The sequence below is a fragment of the Bacillus rossius genome, chromosome 1 (assembly GCF_032445375.1).
Source record: "Bacillus rossius redtenbacheri isolate Brsri chromosome 1, Brsri_v3, whole genome shotgun sequence".
Taxonomy (NCBI): domain Eukaryota; kingdom Metazoa; phylum Arthropoda; class Insecta; order Phasmatodea; family Bacillidae; genus Bacillus; species Bacillus rossius.
In genome coordinates this window covers 128216660-128243790 of record NC_086330.1, presented here as the reverse complement: position 1 = coordinate 128243790, position 27131 = coordinate 128216660, and the positions used below count along the sequence as shown (strand labels likewise).

Sequence of the window (27131 nt, the reverse complement as noted above, 5' to 3'; positions counted from 1 at the left end):
CAACGAGCACCGTCAGTACCGTAGCAAGATTTTGTTTTGTGGGAGAGAGATAGCGAGACAGAGAGAGGAATTACCACAATGATAGTATACTATAAAATTCAAACTGAGATGTTTGAATTTATAAGTTCAAAACTGAATACGTTTGAAAATTCGTTAACACTCATAAAAATATAAACAATTATGTGGTCAGCTACTGTTTTTATTTTATAACGTTTTTAGCATTTTCATAATATTTCTATGGGAAGAACCCCTTGTTTCTTCACAAGGTGGGCTTCGAGATGAAGAGATGCTCCTCAAGAGCAGGAGAAGCCAGCCTCGGTGGCTCGAGTCTCTCAAACATGGGTGTTTTAGGATTGTAGTTCGTTCCGACCGCGCCAAACTCCTTGATGCGCCATACTACTTTTTAAAAAATAAAACTGAGATAATTATGTAAAAATACAGATATTTGTAAACTTGTACACTTAAATGAAAGAAACTGTCACTAAATAACATTTTTGTAGTAATATTGGGTTTTGGATTCTTGCCCGGAAATTTATTGTTTGTGCTCTCCCAGTACGTACAATAGTTTAAGTTATCTTTAAACCATTCCCTGAATTTATGTATATCCAGTATTAACTGCGCACATTAATAAGCATAATATAACCAAACAAAGTACAATAGTTTAATATTCGATTTTTTCCAAGTTTTAAAAATTGCATGCTTGTATAAAACATCAATATAAATTTTAAATTGTGTCACGCTTTCGAAAGCGTGACAAGAAATATTCATATATGCAAAAAAACATAGCAACGTTTTGCACGAATTTACAATATTACCTATTATTGTAAACTTACAAACTATTTCTTGACAACTGGTTTCAAAGGAATCTTTTGTGAAAGTTAAAAAAAAAAAACATTTTCTGTGCGGGTGAGAATTCTATTTGCGCGATGCGTATCATTGCAGCAGAAAATAGTTTAGGCGGTCCTCAGTCAGTTTGAGGCCTCGGTGGTTAGGTAAGTCAGACAGCTCGCACACCATGAAGTGGTCAGGTAAGTCAGACAGCTAGCACACCATGAAGTGATCCGCGTTCTATTCCCGGCGTGGCCAGACCTGGATATAAGAATGTCCTTAAACATGTTTGTTTGCCATCCATGAACTATAAACACCTCTGCACACTTAATATGCTCAAAATGATGTATGCCTTCATCATGGAAAAATTTTGAAGACAATAGGCTATCGCTCCATTTTTATAAGCGAGATGGAGTTAAAGCAATTCTTCCCTTTGTATGCTTAGTCGGTTAAGAATGAGTGCCGACTGAAAGATATTTCCGGCGACGAAGAATCTCTTTTATGTAGAACATCATTTCTTAGAATTTTTTTCTTATACAGTAACTGGGTAAAAAAAAATCATTAGATGGTGCGCATCCCTTATTCCTTTGACAACTCGAGGCAAGATGTCTCCCGCATAAAGATGACGTGACTGTGGCAGCAATTCTAAAAGAATTATAAATCCTCGGAACTTTTTGCTTAAGAGGAGGCAATACGTGGACAAATATACCCCAGTCCTTTCTTCACTTTGAGTTTCTAAATCCTTGGAACTTCGTTACCCATTTCTTCTATTCGACAGGCCATCTTCGCTGAAGACCGTTTTCGCTACCTCAGAGCTAGAAGCAGTTGGATTTAGAGGGGTCATATTCCGGAAGGAATTTGGGGTGTGTAAGATCGTGTGGTAATTTTAATCTGATTATTTACTACGCCTGCAAGAACAAAAACTGTTTTGCAGTGGATATTATATGCCATGACATTTACGCCAGCAAAAAAAAAAAAATTGTTTGTTTGTAAAGTTTGTTTACGGACGATAATTTAACGTGACAACGTCATAACAAAACATTGATGAAATTATTGCATACTATTATAAATAGAATTGAATAATTTTTATTTTAATAATAAAAGAATAAATACTTGAAATTATACTAGTAATCAGGTTTTTAAATGCAACAATAATTAACCTTTATTGCCGAAATTGTTGTTGTAATAAGCAATGAAAACCACATTAACTTTTCACTTCACTTTATAAACAGTCGACGAAACAGTTCACGTGTAGATGACTTGTAATTAATGTTAAAAACTGGCGTTTAGCTATAAAGTTTAAATATAATTATGAACAAGTTTTCATATAAATAAACTGTAATCAAATATCTAACATAACCTATTATTACTGCACTCGCCAACAGATGCTACTTTTTTAATAATAAAAGAATAAATACTTGAAATTATAGGTACTAGTAATCAAATTTTTAAAATGCAAGAATAATTAACCTTTATTGCCGAAATTGTTGTTTTAATAAGCAATGAAAACCAAATTAACTTTTTACTTAACTTTATAAACAGTCGACGAAACAGTTCACGTGTAAATGTAAGCTGTGTGCTGCCGCTGTCTTTCTTCTCCTCGGACGCATAGGCCAATCGAGTGGAAGAGAGATAGATGCGGCGCAAGCGTACAATTAGCGTAACGGGATCCAGCGTAACGGAAAAATGTGCGTAACGGAACACAGCGTAACGGAACAATGTGCGTAACGGGACACTTTTTAGTGCGTGCAGCCGGCGTTCATCGATTTATTAGACGTCACGTCAAAAAACAATAACCTCCATTTTTATTACATTGCAGCATTCTCGCCTGTTTTCATTGTAACGTTTATAAGGAATCCAACCCAAGAGTTCGACTGCACCAGTTGTTTTTAATGGAAGAGTGTGAAGCACGTACAGCACATAACAATAAAATCCCCAAAGAACCACGCCTACTTGGGGGAAAAAACCGAGCGGGTCGAACGCACACATGACGAGATGTGAAGGATGTTCGCCCGCTTGACTCGGTTGGTCTCGTATTGCTGGTGGCTACTTCGGAAAAATTCAACACTTGGATAAGCAACTGGAGTAGTATATATTATTATCCAAGCCCTAGTTACTAAGTAATAACCTTAAAGGGGAAAAAAAATCATAAACATTATAAGAAAAAAAACATACAAAAATTATAAATTTAGGTTTAGTATTTTGCTTTACGTTTATTTTTAAGAAATGTACGCCCATGACTCGTATGTGAGCTGTGCAAATCATAGAAACTAATTAATCGAGTGTCTATTATGTAAGTTTGTCTTATTTTCTTCCTTCTCTAGTTCAGATGCTGACTGGCAGCGAAGTGAGTGGCTGGTGTAGCCACTCACCACCAGGTGCGAGTGCTCCTGGTTATAAAACCCAGAACTGGACAAAATACAAAGCGGACCACGAGATCAAGCTTCCAACCCCCGCATGGTAGACTCTTTTCTACTCGGTCCAACTCTTCCTCCTCACCATCCTCTGTGTTCGGTATACTCCTGCGCTATTAATTCATTCCCCACTCACACCGCATGTCTGTGCCCAGGGTTTTGCATTTTGGAAACAGTTTTAATTTGCTTTTTTTTTTTTTACATAAAAGAGACTATTTTTAACGACGGAGATTATAATTGATACTTACCATTATCAGACGTTATCAAGCATCATTTACGTAATGTTTTGACGGAACAATATGGCGATGGTTAAAAAGTGCCTTCAACTACGTCACATCATGTTGTCTCCTGACGCTTCCAAACTCTATGGATTTAATAGTTGTTTCCATTGTAATTCTTCCATGGAATATTTCGGTGAATGTTTCCATTGTTCTATGAATAAAAACTTTTGTTTTTTAATACTTTTTAACGATATAAGTTATGTTTCTGAGTGATCCATCCAACAAAATTTTTAAGCCTTCATATCATATACAATCAAAACATAATTCTCTCTTTACTTTTATGGACAGCAAAATATAAGACTGTGCGGTAATTTAAACGAAGACGGGTGATGTTTTCAAAAGCACCTATTAAACGTTTCAATGACAGGGAAAGGAAAGAAGGTATGACTAACGGTTCTAAAATATGTGTTACAATTGTGTATGTAGTTTGTAAATAGATTTTACTATATATAGTAATATATTCAAACAGGCCTATTGCTTGAAACACGTACGTTAAAGATGTTTTCGTACTGATTCAGTTATTGTTTCTCTTTTGGAAACGCGAAAAAAAGTAGGGACTTAGAGTTTCCAGAGTTTTAATACTGATGAAAACGTTTTCTTTATTTTAAACTTCGATTAAAGAGTAAGTGGGCGTTAAACGCGTCCTTGTACCAGCCAGTATGATTTCAAGATCAACGTCATACACTTTCACATTTTAACTAAGGCCTTTTTTACTCTTGATATGTATGACATTTTCATAAATTTTTATCGTTTCAATTTTCATAGTTGGTAATTCTCTTTATTTCCCTTCTAAATACTGACGGTTTAAAACAATTAGAAAACCCATACTTTTTTTTGTTATATTTAAAAAAATATATTCAGAAAAATAATTCTGAACAACATTAGTAACTTTAATAATTTAAAAATCCGATCCTGCAGCACTAAAAGTGTAAAAGACACATGTCGTGATTTTGCGTAATGAATGTTTAAGTGCATTATTTACACCCACTGGTAAAATAGTGTTATGAGTTTTCATCCGTTATAAATAATTGATAGGTATTTTTGAAAAATTCTGTAGATCGTATGTATAATTTTAATACGTTCGAAGAATAAAACGGTGGTTCAGGTCACAAAACGGTGTGTGTGTTTGTACACAAACACAAACAAACACACACACACACCTCTGATCTCTAGCTACCATTAAATTAAACTAATTCACTTCTAAATCATTAGGTTGTGTTGCAGTAGTCTACCGAATGATTTTGTACAGATTGGCAAGATAATTGCGAGGAAATTCGGTAGGCATATTTCATATATTTCATTCGGTGCCTAGCCTCATGGGATTCCATGCAAGATTTCAAATGCTTGTGAGTACAATCGCTAGACACGGTCATCACGCGTGATCTGAATGAGACAATGACTCATCAGGGCGTAACGAAAAATGAAAAAAGAAAAAAAAACTCTCAGGAGTGGGGGAATCGATGACAGTGTTGAAGGGGCAGGGGTAATAACGAATCAAGTAAAGAGCCAGACAACTGTAAGGCTCGTTGCAAATTTTTGTTACAATTTTGAACCACCAATGTGTATTATATTTTTTAGTTTTATAGTTAAAGTGGATTACTGAAGTGTGAAGTTCACTTCTAACGCGCGTGGTAAACATGAGCTGATTTTTTTTTGTAAACTGTTCTCGTGTCGTTTTCGTACTGACACTGGATATTCGACTCAGGGCGTGTCCGAATTCAAGTACCGCAGTTGTGTACTTAGACCTTGCTTACTTCACTTGCCCTTGTGATGTACTTGACCAGACCGGACCCTTACAATGTTTGGCCACTTTAAACGGCATTAGCCAACCAAAAAATTTGTTTTCATCACCTTTTTCAACAATAATTTTTTTCGGAAAAAAGTTCGGTTAACTGGAAGTTGTGTTTTTTTTTAACACTTCATTAATAACACACCAATTTGCAGCAAGAACTTTGTAATTTTGCCTTTGTTTCGTATTTATTTATGTAGATGTAGGTGTTTTTCAAAACTTCCTTTTAAACATGTTTTAATATTTATTTCTTGGTTAAATTATTACCAATCAAATGTGAAGTAAAAATGATTTTACAAGTTTTCAACTACTCAAATGTTAAATCAATAAAAGCTAACAATTTTTTTTTCAAAATGGTGACCTTTATTTAACGAAAAAATTTGCGAGAAGCCCGCAGATCCGTTTACGCCCGTTTTACAATGGCATAGAAGCGGAATCAGACCACGTAAACGGAGACGGATATCCCCGGAATACTATCGCGTCTGCTGCATCCACAATGCACGGAAACGTAACAAGTTGCAACAAATGAGATTGCATTTCAAGGTTAAAAAATATCAAATTAATAACAAAATATATATTATGTAACGAGATCTTAGCATGGGTAGAATTTCCATGTGGAATAAGAATGAAAGACAAAGTAATAATGCAACCGTAGATATTCCTATACTTGAAAGAAATTATAAAGTATTTATAAGTTAAACAGGGATACCACCGCACGGGTGGGTGCGTGTGTCATCGCTGGGCGAGTCAGCACTCGGCTTGAGCGCGCGTGCCGTGTCCAGGGTCTCCCTCCCGCGCGCCGCCCGCGAGCCCGCGGGTGCCCGGCAAGCCGGCGGGCGGTGCGCCCAGCAGACCGCCCCAGGACCGCGCGAGGGACTCCAGCCCGACCGAGGTCCCCAGGCGCGCGCCGGTGGTGAGTACTGAGGCGCCATCTGTTCTTATTATTGAAGGATTTTCCTGCAAATACATCCCGAAAGCACTTTCGCATTTTATGTTTCGTCTCAAACCGTATCAACCGTTTACTAAATATGATCAAATACCGGTAAGAATTCAAGCAAGTATTCCTATCTGTAATAGTAGTATAGTTTGGGGGCGCCGGGGACACGGCTTCTGGCTGAGGATTGAAGATTGTTAACATTGTGACGTCACGGAGGCCATCTTGGAGGAGTGTAACGGAACATAGCGTAACGGGACCAGTTTGACCTTGACCTTTGACCCTCAAAATTTGCCAAAATTGGGCAAAAATTGCCCAAAATTCCTCAAAATGCGTCAAAATTTACATTTCTGTGAAAAAAATTCCGCCAAAAATTCTCAAAAAATTCCACAATCCAAAAATTAGAATTTCGAAAAATCCTCAAAAGTCGTTTTGCCCTAGAAAGAACCCAAATTCCTAAAAGCGGCTTAAAACTCCTAGAGCTAGCCGCTCTAAGCCGCCGAGGTCATGACCTTGAAAACTAGGATGCCATGACAGCCATATTGGATGATGACGTCACCGTTGCAATTTCCGTTACGGCCGCCATCTTTAAAATCTTTATTTATTATCTGATTTTAATGAATTTTTTTTTAAATTTATGAAAAAATTCAATTAATAAAAATTTAATAAAAAATATTAAAATAATACATTAACGACACGGAGCTCGGAGTCCTCAGTTCGAACCTGACGAGCGCAAAAAAAAATAAAAATGGCGACCGATCCTTCCCCCGTGGTGACTTTTGGCAGACTGACTCCCACCACTTTTCTTAAAGCATATATATCGTCACCTAGTATGACGTCATGTCCGCCATCTTGTCTTCGTTGCTGGAGACCACCATCTTGTTTTCGTAAGCGAGAGCGCGCTGACGTCATGTTAGTTTAGTTCTTATCCACTAGAGTGCAGTAATCATTTATTACTGTAACACCCGTCATCTTGAAATTTGGCCGCCATCTTGAAAATCCGTAATTATTTAGCTAGAAATTCGGGAAAAGTTCCAAAATTCATTAAATAAATTACTCATTAACTTACATATCGATTCGATCCGCTCCTGTTCTCGGTTCGATACCCGAACGATGCAATAATGTTTAATTTTATGTAAAAAATAATAATTGCAATAAACCATGTTCAACATATTTAAAGAGACTCTAAATCCTCTACTACCATCATCCTATCAGACATCAAGACCACCATATTGGAAATTCGTAATTTTAATGCTAGAGATTCGGGAAAAAGTTCAAAATTCATTAAATAAATTTGTAATCTATATACCGATTGATTAGATCGAATAAGGTCCTTGGTTCGATCCCTGGCCGATACAAAACAACTTTAATTTTAAAAAATACCACAAAAGCGACAGGTTTGAGAAAATAAAAACACCACAAGTTCTTTTAAAAAAATTTATTACATAAATTCAATACACTACTACAAGTACAAAAAAAAAACACTGACAAATTACCAAAGCCTTTTGGATTCCTCTTTTCAAACAGTCTTCTTATTGTACGGACTAAGCCTTTTACATGACTTTAAATGTCTATCCGATCCGTTCATTACCTCAGCCAGAGACGGACTGAAGTCCATATCACCAGAGTCTCACTTATATAGACTCATCAGTCGGTACAACACATGAGTCAAAACAAGAACCATGTCCATTATACTCACACTTAACTTTCTCGGAGCATTTTTCATAATGAAGATGTAAGCTATCAAGACGTGAAATTAGTTTTTTGCACTTATTGCACTGAAATTGTATTCTTTTAACATTATTAGAACAACTGCTTCTTTCATGTCTGCGAGCATTTGAGGTGATAGTAAATGATGCGTCACAGTATTTGCACTGACGCAATGTACGCTCTTCATTAGTTGAAGAATCCATTGCTGACGATAAAACTTCGGATGATGGTGGTATCACGTCTGTTGAAATCTCCTCCAATGTTGACATCGTCGTTGCACACGGGATCTGCTCCTTCTCCGTCGTAGCTGTCGTCAAGGTTCCCGTAGTCGATGGTACAACCTCCAAGTTCAACGTTAAAGACGGTAAAGATGCCATCGAGGTCTCAAGAACAGCTAATTGACACGACTTATGCACCAGAAGAAACAAACTAGGTGATCCTTACACCGCCGTCGTCAGAAACAAACTGAGCGTCCTGCTGTCTAGGACTCGCTTATATACATGCACCGTATGGAATAATACGCTAGTCAAATAAAGAACCATTTACAATAATACTAGAGTCAAATCTACAAATTAAAAAAGAGGATCATTTGATCGAGAAAAAAAAAATTCGATATCTCCAATAAACGCCAGGCTCCAAGAGCTACAATTCACGTCATCAGATCCATCGACATTTTGCTCCTATGCTTCAATTGACCATTAGCTGCAAGTGCTCCAACAGCTCCATCAGCTCCAACACATAATGTACGCAATATACGCGCAATACATGCAATTTACACGCAATAAATGTAATGATTACACAGTACACACAGGAAACGGAACGTACACACAGTACACACAGGAAACGGAACGTGCACACAGTACACACAGGAAACTGAACGTACACACAGTACACACAGGAAACTGAACGTACACACAGTACACACAGGAAACGGAACGTACACACAGTACACACAGGAAACGGAACGTACACACAGTACACACAGGAAACTGAACGTACACACAGTACACACAGGAAACGGAACGTACTCACAGTAAACACAGGAAACGGAACGTACACACAGTACACACAGGAAACAGAACTTACACACAGTACACACAGGAAACTAAACGTACACACAGTACACACAGGAAATGGAACGTACACACAGTACACACAGGAAATGGAAAGTACACACAGTACACACAGGAAACGGAACGTACACACAGTACACACAGGAAACGGAACGTACACACAGTACACACAGGAAACGGAACGTACACACAGGAAACGGAACGTACACACAGGAAACGGAACGTACACACAGTACACACAGGAAATGGAACGTACACACAGTACACACAGGAAACAGAACGTACACACAGTACACACAGGAAACTAAACGTACACACAGTACACACAGGAAACTAAACGTACACACAGTACACACAGGAAACGGAACGTACACACAGTACACACAGGAAATGGAACGTACACACAGTACACACAGGAAACTGATCGTACACACAGTACACACAGGAAACGGAACGTACACACAGTACACACAGGAAACTGAACGTACACACAGTACACACAGGAAACGGAACGTACACACAGTACACACAGGAAACGGAACGTACACACAGTACACACAGGAAACTGAACGTACACACAGTACACACAGGAAACGGAACGTACACACAGTACACACAGGAAATGGAACGTACACACAGTACACACAGGAAATGAAACGTACACACAGTACACACAGGAAACGGAACGTACACACAGTACACACAGGAAACGGAACGTACACACAGGAAATGGAACGTACACACAGTACACACAGGAAACGTAATGATCACAGATACAGTAGCGGAAACACACACAGGCTTAGTTGGAAATCATAATACAAGAAATAAAAACATTAAATTTTTACTTTCAATATTTTATTACTTCTCAACATTACACAAATACAAGTAAAAGAAGCCATTATTGTATGTAGCCAGCTTTCCTCAGTTCTTTGAGTATGAAGGATATTTATTTGATGCACGGATAGTTTCCTGCACAAAGCGAGCCATGTAGAAGTCTTAGCCGGTCAACCAATATGTTTGGATCTTTCCATGATGTGTAATCAATCTCTTCTACCACCATCTTACTTGCTTGTTTATTATAAATACTTTTAATATCACAATCGTCCCAGTGATCATAATAAGCATTATCAGATTTATTTATTATAACACGACGTTTCCATCGTTTCGGTCTCAGGACATCGCCACATTCTTCGATCTTGTCAGCTCTAGGTGCTTCATCACAGTCTATGCCTTTGTCAACAGCCTCAGAGTCACTGTAACAATCACTGTAGAAGACATCCTCTTCACCCAGGTTACCGTATGAATTCGCTATCGATGATGTAAAAGTATCTTCATCGTCTTCATGCTTCCTTTTTAGGAGTCCATTACTTTTACAAAGAATGGAGGATCTACTTAATATAGGCTTGAATGTATTCTCACTTTTCACGGTGTTAATACTTCCATTAGTTTCAGTCTTCCCGAAGCCATTAGCATCCTTCAATTTATGTTCTTCCTCACGATCGGGTGAGCTTATACCATCACGCTCAGGACAAGGAAAATTATTGTCATAATGCAGATCACTCTTCTTTAGTCTAGTGGATCCATCGGTGTCCTCTATGCCGTAAGTAGTCTTGACTTTACATGTTCTATCATGTCTTTTTAAGCTGTCAATTCGTGTTAACAACCTGCTACAACGATTACAGCTTAACATGTTGCGTAGTGGGTTTCTAGCACAATCATTCTTCTCATGACGTCTAGCATTCCTTCTCATGACAAAATCCTTGCCACAGTATCTACAACGGCTTCCTTCCGATTCAGCTATAGATAACAAACCACGATCCATGGTAGCTTCTATGACTAATGTTAGGTTTAAACTGTCAGTTTTCTCCAATTGGAACCATTTCTTAAATAGAGTTTTTGAAATATTACATCAGCGAGAGTTAAGTTATCTAATGCAAAGCAAATTGATGCAAGTAGTTCCGGCTGTCGTCAACAGATGGCGCCATGTGTTGCTTGCAGGTAAATAATATATATTTCATAATGTGGGATGCGGAACGCTCACTATCGATCGCAAAGGGAGGTTGGCTTCGATAGTATCCAAGGAGAAAAAAGTTCGTCCTTCCTGCTAGTGCTTCTCAGATTTCTTACGGTCCGCCATCTTGGATTACGACGTCACGGCGGCCATCTTGGATGGGTGTGACCTTGACCTTTGACCGAAACCGCAGGAATGATCGCAAGCACACGGATTAACCATCAAAATATTGATAAGAATAATCAGGAGCACACGGAGAAAACCGCCACAAGTTTTCTGTGAAATCATTAAAATACAAAAAAAAATTAATAAAAAATAAAAAATAAAAACGAAAAAAAAAATTCAAACATTCTGCTAGCTTGTGAACTTCTCATTGTTGAGCAAAGATAGAGTTCTAGTACAAGCCAGAATGTTTGAATTTTTTTTCGTTTTTATTTTTTATTTTCTATTAATTTTTTTTTGAATTTTAATGATTTCACAGAAAACTTGTGGCGGTTTTCTCCGTGTGCTCCTGATTATTCTTGCCAATATTATGATGGTTTTCTCCGTGTGCTCCTGATTATTCTTATCAATATTTTGATGGTTAATCCGTGTGCTTGCGATCATTCCTGCGGTTTCGGTCAAAGGTCAAGGTCACACCCATCCAAGATGGCCGCCGTGACGTCGTAATCCAAGATGGCGGACCGTGAGAAATCTGAGAAGCACTAGCAGGAAGGACGAACTTTTTTCTCCTTGGATACTATCGAAGCCAACCTCCCTTTGCGATCGATAGTGAGCGTTCCGCATCCCACATTATGAAATATATATTATTTACCTGCAAGCAACACGTGGCGCCATCTGTTGACGACAGCCGGAACTACTTGCATCAATTTGCTTTGCATTAGATAACTTAACTCTCGCTGATGTAATATTTCAAAAACTCTATTTAAGAAATGGTTCCAATTGGAGAAAACTGACAGTTTGTATCTAACATTAGTCATAGAAGCTACCATGGATCGTGGTTTGTTATCTATAGCTGAATCGGAAGGAAGCCGTTGTAGATACTGTGGCAAGGATTTTGTCATGAGAAGGAATGCTAGACGTCATGAGAAGAATGATTGTGCTAGAAACCCACTATGCAACATGTTAAGCTGTAATCGTTGTAGCAGGTTGTTAACACGAATTGACAGCTTAAAAAGACATGATAGAACATGTAAAGTCAAGACTACTTACGGCATAGAGGACACCGATGGATCCACTAGACTAAAGAAGAGTGATCTGCATTATGACAATAATTTTCCTTGTCCTGAGCGTGATGGTATAAGCTCACCCGATCGTGAGAAAGAACATAAATTGAAGGATGCTAATGGCTTCGGGAAGACTAAAAATTAATGAAAGTATCAACACCGTAAAAAGTGAGAATACATTCAAGCCTATATTCAGTAGATCCTCCATTCTTTGTAAAAATGATGGACTCCTAAAAAGGAAGCATGAAGACGGTGAAGATACTTCGACATCATCGATAGCGAATTCATGCGGTAATCTGGGTGAAGAGGATGTCTTCTACAGTGATTGTTACAGTGACTCTGAGGCTGTTGACAAAGGCATAGACTGTGATGAAGCACCTAGAGCTGACAAGATCGAAGAATGTGGCGATGTCCTGAGACCGAAACGATGGAAACGTCGTGTTATAATAAATAAATCTGATAATGCTTATTATGATCACTGGGACGATTGTGATATTAAAAGTATTTATAATAAACAAGCAAGTAAGATGGTGGTAGAAGAGATTGATTACACATCATAGAAAGATCCAAACATATTGGTTGACCGGCTAAGACTTCTACATGGCTCGCTTTGTGCAGGAAACTATCCGTGCATCAAAGAAATATCCTTCATACTCAAAGAACTGAGGAAAGCTGGCTACATACAATAATGGCTTCTTTTACTTGTGTTTGTGTAATGTTGAGAAGTAATAAAATATTGAAAGTAAAAATTTACTGTTTTTATTTCTTGTATTATGATTTCCAACTAAGCCTGTGTGTGTTTCCGCTACTGTATGTGTGATCATTACGTTTCCTGTGTGTACTGTGTGTACGTTCCGTTTCCTGTGTGTACGTTCCGTTTCCTGTGTGTACTGTGTGTACGTTCCGTTTCCTGTGTGTACTGTGTGGACGTTCCGTTTCCTGTGTGTACTGTGTGTACGTTCCGTTTCCTGTGTGTACTGTGTGTACGTTCAGTTTCCTGTGTGTACTGTGTGTACGTTCCATTTCCTGTGTGTACTGTGTGTACGTTTAGTTTCCTGTGTGTACTGTGGGTACGTTTAGTTTCCTGTGTGTACTGTGTGTACGTTCCGTTTCCTGTGTGTACTGTGTGTACGTTCAGTTTCCTGTGTGTACTGTGTGTACGTTCAGTTTCCTGTGTGTACTGTGTGTACGTTCAGTTTCCTGTGTGTACTGTGTGTACGTTCCGTTTCCTGTGTGTACTGTGTAATCATTACATTTATTGCGTGTAAATTGCATGTATTGCGCGTACATTGCGTACATTACGTGTTGGAGCTGATGGAGCTGTTGGAGCACTTGCAGCTAATGGTCAATTGAAGCATAGGAGCAAAATGTAGATGGATCTGATGACGTGAATTGTAGCTCTTGGAGCCTGGCGTTTATTGGAGATATCGAATTTTTTTTTCTCGATCAAATGATCCTCTTTTTTAATTTGTAGATTTGACTCTAGTATTATTGTAAATGGTTCTTGATTTGACTAGCGTATTATTCCATACGGTGCATGTATATAAGCGAGTCCTAGACAGCAGGACGCTCAGTTTGTTTCTGACGACGGCGGTGTAAGGATCACCTAGTTTGTTTCTTCTGGTGCATAAGTCGTGTCAATTAGCTGTTCTTGAGACCTCGATGGCATCTTTACCGTCTTTAACGTTGAACTTGGAGGTTGTACCATCGACTACGGGAACCTTGACGACAGCTACGACGGAGAAGGAGCAGATCCCGTGTGCAACGACGATGTCAACATTGGAGGAGATTTCAACAGACGTGATACCACCATCATCCGAAGTTTCATCGTCAGCAATGGATTCTTCAACTAATGAAGAGCGTACATTGCGTCAGTGCAAATACTGTGACGCATCATTTACTATCACCTCAAATGCTCGCAGACATGAAAGAAGCAGTTGTTCTAATAATGTTAAAAGAATACAATTTCAGTGCAATAAGTGCAAAAAACTAATTTCACGTCTTGATAGCTTACATCTTCATTATGAAAAATGCTCCGAGAAAGTTAAGTGTGAGTATAATGGACATGGTTCTTGTTTTGACTCATGTGTTGTACCGACTGATGAGTCTATATAAGTGAGACTCTGGTGATATGGACTTCAGTCCGTCTCTGGCTGAGGTAATGAACGGATCGGATAGACATTTAAAGTCATGTAAAAGGCTTAGTCCGTACAATAAGAAGACTGTTTTAAAAGAGGAATCCAAAAGGCTTTGGTAATTTGTCAGTGTTTTTTTTTGTACTTGTAGTAGTGTATTGAATTTATGTAATAAATTTTTTTAAAAGAACTTGTGGTGTTTTTATTTTCTCAAACCTGTCGCTTTTGTGGTATTTTTTTAAAATTAAAGTTGTTTTGTATCGGCCAGGGATCGAACCAAGGACCTTATTCGATCTAATCAATCGGTATATAGATTACAAATTTATTTAATGAATTTTGAACTTTTTCCCGAATCTCTAGCATTAAAATTACGAATTTCCAATATGGTGGTCTTGATGTCTGATAGGATGATGGTAGTAGAGGATTTAGAGTCTATTTAAATATGTTGAACATGGTTTATTGCAATTATTATTTTTGACATAAAATTAAACATTATTGCATCGTTCGGGTATCGAACCGAGAACAGGAGCGGATCGAATCGATATGTAAGTTAATGAGTGATTTATTTAATGAATTTTGGAACTTTTCTCGAATTTCTAGCTAAATAATTACGGATTTTAAAGATGGCGGCCAAATTTCAAGATGACGGGTGTTACAGTAATAAATGATTACTGCACTCTAGCGGATAAGAACTAAACTAACATGATGTCAGCGCGCTCTCACCGACGAAAACAAGATGGTGGTCTCCAGCAACGAAGACAAGATGGCGGACATAACGTCATACTAGGTGACGATATATATGCTTTAAGAAAAGTGGTGGGAGTCAGTCTGCCAAAAGTCACCACGGGGGAAGGATCGGACGCCATTTTTATTTTTTTTGCGCTCGTCGGGTTCGAACTGAGGACTCCGAGCTCCGTGTCGTTAATGTATGATTTTTAAATATTTTTTATTAAATTTTTATTGATTGAATTTTTTTATAAATTTAAAAAATATTCATTAAAATCAGATAATAAATAAAGATTTTAAAGATGGCGGCCGTAACGGAAATTGCAACGGTGACGTCATCATCCAATATGGCTGTCATGGCATCCTAGTTTTCAAGGTCATGACCTCGGCGGCTTAGAGCGGCTAGCTCTTAGGAGTTTTAAGCCGCTTTTAGGAATTTGGGTTCTTTCTAGGGCAAAACGACTTTTGAGGATTTTGAAAATTCTAATTTTTGGATTGGGGAATTTTTTGAGAATTTTTGGCGGAATTTTTTTCACAGAAATGTAAATTTTGACGAATTTTAAGGAATTTTGGGCAATTTTTGCCCAATTTTGGCGAATTTTGAGGGTCAAAGGTCAAGGTCAAACTTGTCCCGTTACGCTATGTCCCGTTACACTCCTCCAAGATGGCCGCCGTGACGTCACAATGTAAACAATCTTCAATCCTCAGCCAGAAGCCGTGTCCCCGGCGCCCCCAAACTATACTACTTGTAATCACTTCGGTTACCTTTTTACAGCTCTAAATATAACATTTTGGTGAAAAAATTCATGACCAAAAAAAAAATTTAAAACGTTATAGAAATAAAATTGCAGCGAAATCCCTTAATACATATTGATGATAAGAAAATAAAGCAACCAACTTGGCGTGCGAGACAGACCTTGAACGAAAAGTGAAAGGACTTTATGTCGTCTTCGCTGGGCTCCAAAACTCGAGCGAAAGAGAAAGAAAGAGTAAGAAAGAGAGAAAACGAGACACAAAAAAAAAAGAGAGAAAGGGTATTTCACAGGGGAGTATGCTTGGGTTTACCCTGATAGAACGCAAATGACAAATCAGTTTATAACAGAATTCATAGAAAACCTTACAAGTAATGTGATACGTACATGTCACCTATACAGTTTTGGCTACAGTAAAGTTTACAGTCTTTAGGTTTTTTATGTGTAACATCTTAGCTCTTGGTATACGTCATTTGGTAGGAGTAAATTCGTGAATGAAACGGTGTTATGGATAAGTGATAATGCGAGAGACTAAGTGCAGAGAATGATTTATTACAAATACCATGTAGAAGCAAGATTATTCAATATCAGACATCAGACTCGTTACAAACAGAAGTTATTCCTTTGAACTTCAAACTTGAGTGCTTCCAAATAGCAATCGTCAGAGGCTTTTGACTCTCTCCCTACATTCGTTACACTGGCAACAAAAATATGCCACGTAATACAAAGCTATACATATAATCATGGAAAACCAGAAAAAATGTAATGGTTGGGCTCTAAATGTGCATGAACAAGGAAATAGTGATTGAGCCATGCCAATATCAAAATTAATACTAAACTTCAAAGTGCTATTTCCGTGGACTGTTTACCAAGGTAAAAATGTTTCTTCAAAACAAGCCCGAAATATTTCCACTTGGATATCAAGAAATTTACCACACTGAAAATTAAATAAGGTATATAAACAAACACACGATATGTGAAACAGTAGCCGGACATACTTTACTACACTACTTTGAGTGTCTGAAGTACACGTTTTTGTTTACATTTGACTGCTGAGTGCAGTTGCATTGTCGTTCGGTAAACATTTATTCGAAGTCCTTCCAAATGACCAAATTAACCATTTTCACACTGCTATAGCTTAAAAACTTATAGTCAAATACAGTTAAAGCTCTTTAATGCATCATTCTTCAGTTAGGCAAGGCAGTAGTATATAATTATATAAAAGGATCTCCTGTGCCAGGCTCCAGGGTGAGGTGCCGACCGCCATCTGAGATCCTGACGTCACGGCGGCCATCTTGGATGGCCTTGGCCTTGATCTTGACCTTGACCTTCAAAATTAGCCAAATTTAGCCAAAAATAGCCCCAAATTCCCAAAATTCGCCAAAATTTCCATTTTTTTTTTTGGCTAAAATTCCGCCAAAAAATCTCAAAAAATTCCACAATTAAAAATTAGGATTTCGAAAAACCTCAAAAGTCATTTTGCCTTAGAAAGAACACCTGGTCCATGTAGAGGCTCAAGCATCCATATCTAGGCCTACAGCCTCTGACGTCATCATGGATTATGTCATCTTGGATAATGACGTCACCGTTGCAATTTCCGTTACGGCCGCCCACTTGAAAATCTTTATTTACAATCCGATTTCAATGAAAAATATTTTAAAATTTATAAAAAAATCCAATTAATCAAATTTTAATAAAAAATATTTAATAAACATACTTTTTCGACATGGTGCTCGGAGTCCCCGGTTCGAACCCGATGAGTACAAATAAATAAAAATGACGTACAATCCTTCCCTCATGGTGGCTGTATTTATTGACCTAGAAATTCGGGAAAGATTCCAAAATTCACCGAAAAAATCACATTACTTTACATATTGAATCGATACTTGGTTCGTTCTATGGACGAATCTAAATATAAATTTAATTTAAATACCAGAAAAGTGTAAGGTTCGAGAAATAAGACACCGCAAGTTCTTTTACAAACATAATATTTATTACATAATTTCTATTCTACTACATCATCACTTGCGAAAGCCAGCACTCTTATAATCATTTAGCCCTGCATAGGCACTAAATGACTAATTCTTAGCTCCAATCGGTTTATACTAGACAGAGAAAAACCAGAACCTTTACTAACATAGTCCTCTTCTTGACAGAGTTTCTGGATACCGTGTTTAACAGTTTGCTTCACATCGTTAGAACTGTAAATTACTGCAGCCGATGTCTTGAATGCACACTTCTTCACTTTGACATCGAACGGATATGGCTTTCCATATATACAGTCCAACCACAAGTTATATTTCAAAGGTCTGTTTGTAGCTACGTCATAAGTAAGCTGATTGATTATGTTCTGTCTGATATCTTTAAGAAAATTACAAATGTCTTTCGACTCACTAAGCGTATTTAGATAATACTAGTCTTTCAATGTTCCACGAAATGCAGACTGCGCCAAGTAGAAGCAATTATCATTCACCTGTAGAGCACCGATCACAGTCTTAGGTTTAGTAGTAGGTTAAGTTCCATGTCCAGATGCCATAGCAATCGGTTGCTGCGCATCTGTTTTTTTTTTGCTTGTACGCTTTCGAGTCTCCAATCTAAAGCGAGGAGACGAAATTTCTGCAGGTAGTTCAGCAGTAGGCGCACAGACTTCACCTTTACAGTTTTTCGCATGTCGACGCAAATTATCAATTCGAGTAAACCATTCATGACACTCATCACAGCGAAACCTCATGCGAGAAGGATTCTTCGTACATTTACTACTCTCATGTATCCGTACATCATGAGCAAATGCAAACGTCATATCGCAGTAGCTGCAAGGATACCGCGGTGATGAAGACGAGCCTTTCAGACACGATCCAGATACTGACGTTGCTGCAGTTGTACAATTTTCAGGCATACTCTTATGCACATCAATCATTCGCTGTTGTATAGAAACCATTACTTTCTGGCGCGCAACAGGTCCTTTGCATGTCTCCAAGTGTTGCTGCAAATTAGCATTTCTTGTAAATTGCTTGCGACATTTCTCACAGCCAAACATTTTTCGATAAAGGTTCTTAGCACATTCTCTCTTCTCGTGTCGACGTACATTGCTGTTGTTTGATAAAATCTTGTCACAGTATCGGCGCCGATGTTCGTTAGTTGTTGTCGATTCAACAGCCATTGAAGTCTCCATCTAGGGCGAAACTCCGTTCATCATGGTTTCCTGCGCAGTCAGCTCTGTAGTCATTAAGCTCTCTTCTGCTGGTGGTACCACGACTGATGAAGTCTCCTCCAATGTTGACGTCGTCGTTGCCAACGGGATCTGCACCTTCTTCGTCGTCGCTGACGTCAGGGTTCCCATAGACGATGGTACAACCTCCATCGAGTTCGACGTTAAAGACGGTTAAGATACCATCGAGTTCACAATAACAGGTAATTACGCGACTTATGCACCAGAAGAAACAAACTAGGTGATCCTTACACCGTCGACGACAGTAACAAACTGAGCGACCTGCCGTCTAGGACTCGCTTATATACATGCACCGGATGGAATAATACGCTAGTCAAATCCAGATCCATTTACTATAATACTAGAGTCAAATCAACATAAAAAATAAAAGCTCACTCAACGAAAAAGGAAGCACAATCAAAAAGGCAGCACATTTTAGAAGCACAATCAAAAAGGCAGAACATTTTGGAAGCACCATCAACAAAAAGACAGCAAATTTGGAAGCACCATCAACAAAAGGTAGTACATTTGGAAGCACAATCAAAAAAGGAAGCACATTTGGAAGCACCATCAACAAAAAGGCAGCACATTTCGGAAGCATAATCATAAAGGCAGTTATGAAAGCTCAATCAACAAAAAGGAAGCACATTTTGGACGCACCGTCAATCAAAAGGAAGCACATTCTACAAAACGAAAGCTCATTTCACGAAAAGGAGGTACATTCTCATGTACATTCAACTCGGTTGGATACAGTCGTCAATGTTAAGTTAGGATATAATGTCTCCATCAGTCTATGAATCCATCAGTTTTTAGTTCCATAGTCATTGGCTCCAATAGTCATTGGCTCCATCAGTCATTGACTCCAACAGTCTTTTGGCTCCAAAAATCATTGGCTCCAACAGTCATTGGCTCCAACTGCCTTTTGCTTCAACAGCTCCAATGATATTTGGCTAGAATGCTACGAGTGTAAGAGACTATGAGGCCACAAGGCTACGAGTCTTCAAGTTTACGAAACTGCGAGGCTACAGAGCTACGAAGCTTCTAGAACACATGTTTACGAGACTGCGAGGATACAGGACTACAAGTCTACATGAGTACTTGACTACGAAGCTTCAAGTCTACTTGGCTCCAATTGTGACATCTGTCTTCGACGGAATTTTCTCTTTTGCTCCAACTGCTCAAACTGCATTATGTTATAAGATTACAAGGATACTTGGTTACGTAGCTACACGTCTACGAGTCTCCAAGGCATAATGACTACGTGACTACGAACCATGTGGTTACAAGACTATGCGATTGCAAGTCTTCATGGTTACGTGATCGCGAGGCTACAATACTACGAAGCTTCCAGAACACAAGGTTACGTGATTTCAAGGCTACTTGGTTACATAGCTACAAGTCTACGAGGCTCCAAGGTATCATGACTACGAAGCTTCACCATTCAGTGGTGAGAGTTAATTTATCTCATGCAAAATAACCTGTTTAAAGTAGTGTCGATTATTGTCAACAGATGACACCACATGTTGCTTACAGGTAAATATTATTTAGTTCTTTTATGTGGGATGCGGGATGCTCACTAACGATTGCAAAAGAAGGATGGCTTCGCTAGACACCAAGGAGAAGGAAGTTCGCCTTGCATGTTAGTGCTTCACAGATGTCTCATGGTATATGTATTATTTGACTGAGTATCTGAATAAAATTACCTGTCTTAGTCACCAAGTTCAATGCAGTTTGTCTCCAAGCATATTATTTGACTGAGTAATGGTTGTTTATTTTTTGAATCCACCTGGTAAAAATAATTGCTCAATACAAAAATACATAATATTCTGGCTTATACTAGATCTCTTGGCTCATCAATGAGAAGTTCACAAGCTAGCAGAATCTGTTTATGTATTTTTGTAATTTTTTTTCATTTTAAATTTTTTATTTATTTTTATTTATTAAATATTTTTTTCTGTTATTTTATGATATCAAAAAAATTGTGATGGTTTTCTCCGTGTGCTCCCGATCATTCTTGTCAATACGTTTGCTCCTGATTATTCTTGTCAATATGATGATGGTTTTCTCCGTGTGATCCTGATTATGTCTATGGTTTCTTCAAGTGCTTCTGTCTATTCTGAGAAACCGCTCTCTGCATGAAGGATTTTTTACCTAATGAGACATGACATTTTATTTGGAGTTACATTTAATTCGTGAATTTCTGCTACTAAATCAGCACCGTTTGCACTTTTTAAACTTTCGTTCAGTGAAAGAAAGAACACTTAAATGCAATTATTGAAATTTTCATAAGTTTTTTTTCATACGTTCAAAAAAGTTTTGGACTTTTACAAGGAATATATTTGGAAACTATGTTTCCAAGGATATCACTTGTAAAACTGTAAGCAGACCCTTGTATCATTTAATTTTTTGCAAAGCTCTGCCTTGAATTTATACAAGTGATATCATTGGCAAATGAGTTTCCAAGGATTTTCTCTGTAAAAGTACATATTTTTAGTATAAACATGAACTATCAAAATAATTCAGAGGAGTAAATTATTTTTCTACTGTTGAACAATTTCAAGTTATAAAAGGTTAGTGACGTCTTCCGTGCCTTATAAACGACCGATATTTCTTACGTTGGTTGCGTGTTGCGTTGTTGCGACGTTGCGCACCTTGCGTAATTTGTAATTTATGAACCCGGCCTTAGCCTTTCCTTGAGTATGTCCAGATAATAATAATTATATTAATAATGTCTTCTTTATATAACATTTTAATTTCACATAGTGACTGAGCTATAAGCAGTCGGTACAAAGGGCCTATCAAAGTAAATTTAGGCCTGACGCAAGTTTGTGTATATATAGAGTAATCAAATCAATACAAACGTGCCTAAGGTTCTATGAACGATAATTGCAATGGGGAAGATTGATTTAAATCATATTTGCACATACGCCATTGCTAGTTTGCATTGTACGCCATAAAAAAATCTGAAGAACTGACCAAAATATTAATACACAAACTCGCAGAAAAAAGTCTAAAATCAGTCGATATCAAATGTTAAATTTAAAGGCAGCACAGAGAATTCTATGTAAGGAGTTAATTAAAACAATATTAAAGCACGGACGAACGCAGTGAGTGGGCTGACAACAACAGTTGCAACAAAAACATTAAACACATAAAAAACACAAATTTGTACAACACATTTACAGGCAAAGGAACCCAACGACTATACTGAACAGATAATCTGGACAATACACCAACAATACAACGACGAACATGCGAACCCAGCGATGAAAACTTAACAACGACCCGGTTGTGAATATTAAACAGGTATTCTGACAACACAACGACGACAGCACAGACAAACACAGTAGGCTTGCTAAGAACAGTTGCGACGTTTTGGGAACTGCGATCTGTTCCCGTCATCAGGCACAAACAGACGACCTGTGCTGTGAATAGTACCTTTTACAGAATTCTCTGCGCTGTCTTTACATGTAACATTTAACATAGGCAGATTTTGGCCCTTTTTCTGTGTGTCTGTGATCTCGTCTTTTTTGGTACGTTTTCCGTTTTTTTTTCTTTATGACGTACAGTGCAAACTGGCAATGGGATATGTTAAATCATCTGTAAGAAGTCGTAGGAATAACAATTATAGGATTTGTCATTAGATTAGCTGAATTCCGAAAACTCCTCCTCCCCTCCTCTTTTTTTATCTTTTACGTCTTGTGCTGTATGCGCAATTTCACGAAGAACAAGCTGACGTCAGATGTTACAAAATGTTGTCGGTTGTCATGACGTAGGTGTTTCGGCTCTCAGGATCGCGAGAAGACCAGGACGAGTCGAGCGGGCAGCAGGAACCAGGGGGTCGCAAGCAGTGCCGCGGAGCCGGAGGTCGCTGATAAGGCGGCCAGCAACCCCCAGACACGTGGAGCCCCTGCCGGAGACGTGAACGCAAACAAGGCGGGCGCCGGAAACCAGACCACAAGTCTTGCTAAAGGCATGAAGGTCGATGTCTCGAAGGTAAGATGGAGCTTGGGGACATTTACAAAGCATTTAGAGATTGTTCTGCACTTTGATTATCTTTTTAAGTTGGGATTGTAGACACAGACGTGGCTAGAGTCCTGGTAATGGGCAGTCCTACACACAGGAACCAGATGCCAACCACTTGATTTATTAAATAGCATGACCAAGTACCAACATAGCTGCATCATTCAAGAACACTGAATCTTATGTTCCTCTTAGTGCGGTATAACTTACAAGCAAAAAAAAAAAACGGTACCAGCTTATTCATAAAAGGTAAAAGTACAACCAATAAAAATGTTAAACACAAACATATCATTGTATTACTACAATAGTATAAACTCGGTTTAATAATTGGCCTCCGGTAATTTACAAATTAGTGAAAGGCAGTCGCCTGTGAAAGAGTTTGAAGACGGTAATTTATCAGTGTCGATCTCAGTTTTGTTTCATCATAGGGAAATTTGGAAAAATATTATTTTGAAAGGAGCAGCTAGCTACAGAAATGGCGGAAAGTTTAAATCAGCAGCGGTAGAAGTTTTCATAAGTTTGATTATCGTTTCGGCACTGTGCAGTCTCGCCCACACTCTACTTCTATCTTCACTCCACGGGTTCGTAAACCACGTGAGAGGACATTTTTGTCATTACCAGTCAGTCCTAGTGATGGTCCTGTGCATATCCAGATAGACACGCCTATGATAACTTCCAATGCACGGGCATATTCTCTTGCAGGTTAACGTGTTACCCTTTTGGTCGCTAAATCCCTGGTTACTTTTCAGTGCTCAATTAACTAATGTCAAGCAAACCTGAATTCAATTCCCAAATCCCCCCTCCCCCAAAACAACTTGTAGTTTTAAAAAAAAAATCTCACTGTGGAAGCAATTGTATCTGTGAAATTGGTATGATAATGCCAAAACTGCGTTTTAAGGATTTTTTTTTATTATTATAAAGTTTTAAGCTTATTGCAAGTCTAGTGAGATAACTTGTGCGGATTACCACCACATGCAAAACCTTTAGCCGAAAAGTCCGTGGGCCCCCCTTGGGAATCCTAAAGATTTGCGCCTTGGACATATGTTGTTTACATTTTCTAGCTAACTCACAGTCTACTTATTTTACTTCCAAGATTTGTTCAAATTTAACTCTTCGCGCCTTTCGTAAAGATTTGACCACCATTCTCTCTCCATCCCGGCTGCTTTTCCATTTACTTTCAGTCTTTTCGGAGCGAGTCCATGTCCACAATTGCAGCACCTCCACACCACACTGCCCCCAGCCTTGGGCTACAGAGTGTGCTCTGAGATCTTTAACCGTTCTCAGGCCCCTTTCATCCTCACGTTCGCTTCCGCTGGGGCGCCGGCTTGTCCACGTCACGTTGGGTAAAAAAATTATGCTTTCAATTCATTGTGGTGCGTGTTTATAATCGTTGCATCTTGTAAACCAGAGACTCTCGATGCACAGCGTTTGAGCATTTCTTGATATCACTGTGCTGTATCGTAACTTTCATTCACGACAGTATTGCCAACCCTGTCACTCCCTGCTACAAGGTCACTGTCACAGCTTCAGTTACATTTTCGATACGTAAACATCTTATCTCTCGGTATACGGCATTTGGTAGGAGTACTTTCGTGAAAATAGAGTGGAAGTCGATGAACGGAAATGTGACTCAAAGATGGCGGACCCCAGTGTAGATATTTGTAAACATTGGGGTACATACCAAATATAAATGTATTGTGTGCCAAATGAAACTTCATGATAGTGTAACTAACCTGGAATATAGTTAGTAAACTAAAATAGTCACAGTAAAAAGTAATCCCGTTTTAAAAGAAGTAAGAAAACTGGCATTACATTGTTAATAATACATAGTCGCCTTCCTTAACCCCATTGGTCTCGATAGCACAGTGGTAGAACGCGCAGTTGATTAGCTTAATGAGTAATTTTTGATGTGACCTCATTACTAGAATTTTTTTTTTACTTTTTGTTGTAACATATTACTTATTATAGATACTATGCTTAATAAAATATTGAATATTTTTATATTTTTATTTAAAAAATATTATTACATAACTCAGAACACTTAATTATTTTATAGTTGGTATGTATTATTCATACTAGGTATGTATTGTAACGAACGCGAGAGACCAGACCGCGATGAGGTCCAGGTTCGGAGCAGTCTGGCGGCCATGCACGGCCACTGACGCCACGCGCCGTCCATTGATCAAAGTCATGCCACGAGTGCCTGGCCGGAAAACAAGGGTCCTCGCTAACTCCCATCTCTCCGCCATTTCCCCGCGCACCCACACGCCTCGGGCTATTGTCACCTTTAACGACCTGGGAATTCCGAGCTTACATAGGCCACCGCGTGGAGTGGCGTGAATAAGCATCGTCATTCTCGATGTTTCGGGTGTTGGTTCGGCTTGGGATGACGCGACTCGTCACAGCAGCTCTCGTCGGTTCAAGAAGGGCGCCACGAGTATAAAAGGACGACGCCGACCTCCGTGGCAGTTCCGAGGGAGTTCCGAGATTCCGGAGAGTTCCGCGAGTGAAGGGAACTGCGACATCGGTCAAGAGGGTGAGAGACCCCCTCGAAAGTGGCGCGACGCGGAGTGACAGGATCGAGAGGGTGCGACTGAGTGGTGCGAGACTGTGTGTGTGGACAGGCGCGAGGTAAGGGGCGAACCACTGTTGAGCCTGGCTCCAGTGAGGAGTGCGAACTGTGGAAATTAACAGACATTGAGTGACTTGCGAATTAACATTTTTAAGTGCCATTAACTGAACCACCAATTGGAAGAAGGGAATAAATCCAAACAATACAAATGGAGATAATTAAACAAAACTTTATAACTTTTTACTTTCAACTTATAGGCTCATTTGATATCAATGATAATGAAGAAAATATAAATTCTGATTTATTTACCAATATAGCTGGCTATATAATATTCATTTATATATGTATATGTGTTGGATTTATTCCCTTTTTCCAATTTATCATATACAATATACAAAGTAATTTGAAATAATTAACAATATAATAACAAAAACTATTTATTTATTAGAAAAAATGTAAGGACACTATATTGTTCATCTATTTCTTCACCTTCAGATCTTGTAGTTGGCCAGGTCAGAATAATATCGTAAAAATCATTAAATTCGTCAGGAATATATTGGATTATATTTTTATGTCGTTCATTTTTTTCTCATTAATGGACATTTTGGTAACATATGCCAGAGTTTCTGGTATTTTCGGGTTTGTAGGAGGTTTTTGGAGCAAAAATGTAGCTTTAATGAAACCATCAATGAATTCCGAACATGTCAAGTAACCTTTATTACTTTAACTATACTCAAAGTTTCTATATTGCGAAATCTTGAATGTTGTTGCCTTGTCTAATGACTTACAGCTTTTCTTGAAACATCGCTGCCATAAGTTTTTAAAATCAAGTAAGTCGTTAGAAGTAATGGATTTAATAATCTCCACGACGCGACGCTAAACGAATGCAGTCTCAAACCCTAGTATCGCGTTCCCCACCAATAGCGATGCGTTTTTGTCCATCGAAAAAAAACGGGCAAAAAGAAACACTATTTCTATACTCGTATAGTTGATAGTTGGAAGAAGGGAATAAAGGAAGTATTTGTTTCCTTCTTCCAACTAACTATTTTTATGGCCGCATGAATCTATACGAAGCGAAATGTTTTAGTTCCTTTCTTCGAACTCACAATTAAGTGCTACGTCTAAAGAATGTAAAAGTGTAGAAAACTAAATATGTCAAAAAGTGGCGTTATTCCCTTCTTCCAATTGGTGGTTCAATAAGGGGTGACATTTTTAAGTACAATTATTTATTAGTAATGTAAATATTAGTAATTAATTAAACTTAAATTGGACTATCCCTTACAAACCCAGTTTTCCCCACATAGATCGTAACATTTTGGTGTCAGAAGTGGGATAGCCCTAATTAAATAATTTACGAATAGTTAATAGATGAATATGGAAAAAAAATAGAATTTAGATTTTTGGTATTAAATTTTAGTGTTAGTAACCGTAATTTCTTTGAGTGTAGTT

General features: G+C 38.3%; 1 protein-coding gene across 1 annotated transcript in view; it reads left to right on the top strand.

Moving 5' to 3' along the window:
• The first annotated feature begins 3064 nt into the window (after nucleotides 1-3064).
• Nucleotides 3065-27131, top strand: part of LOC134535123 (GRIP and coiled-coil domain-containing protein 2-like) — a 197824-nt gene continuing 173757 nt past the window's right edge. The window contains exons 1-3 of the mRNA XM_063374105.1: nucleotides 3065-3071; nucleotides 6095-6225; nucleotides 22880-23083. Of these exons, the coding sequence (XP_063230175.1) occupies nucleotides 3065-3071; nucleotides 6095-6225; nucleotides 22880-23083 (342 nt within the window). The remainder of the gene's footprint in view (nucleotides 3072-6094; nucleotides 6226-22879; nucleotides 23084-27131) is intronic.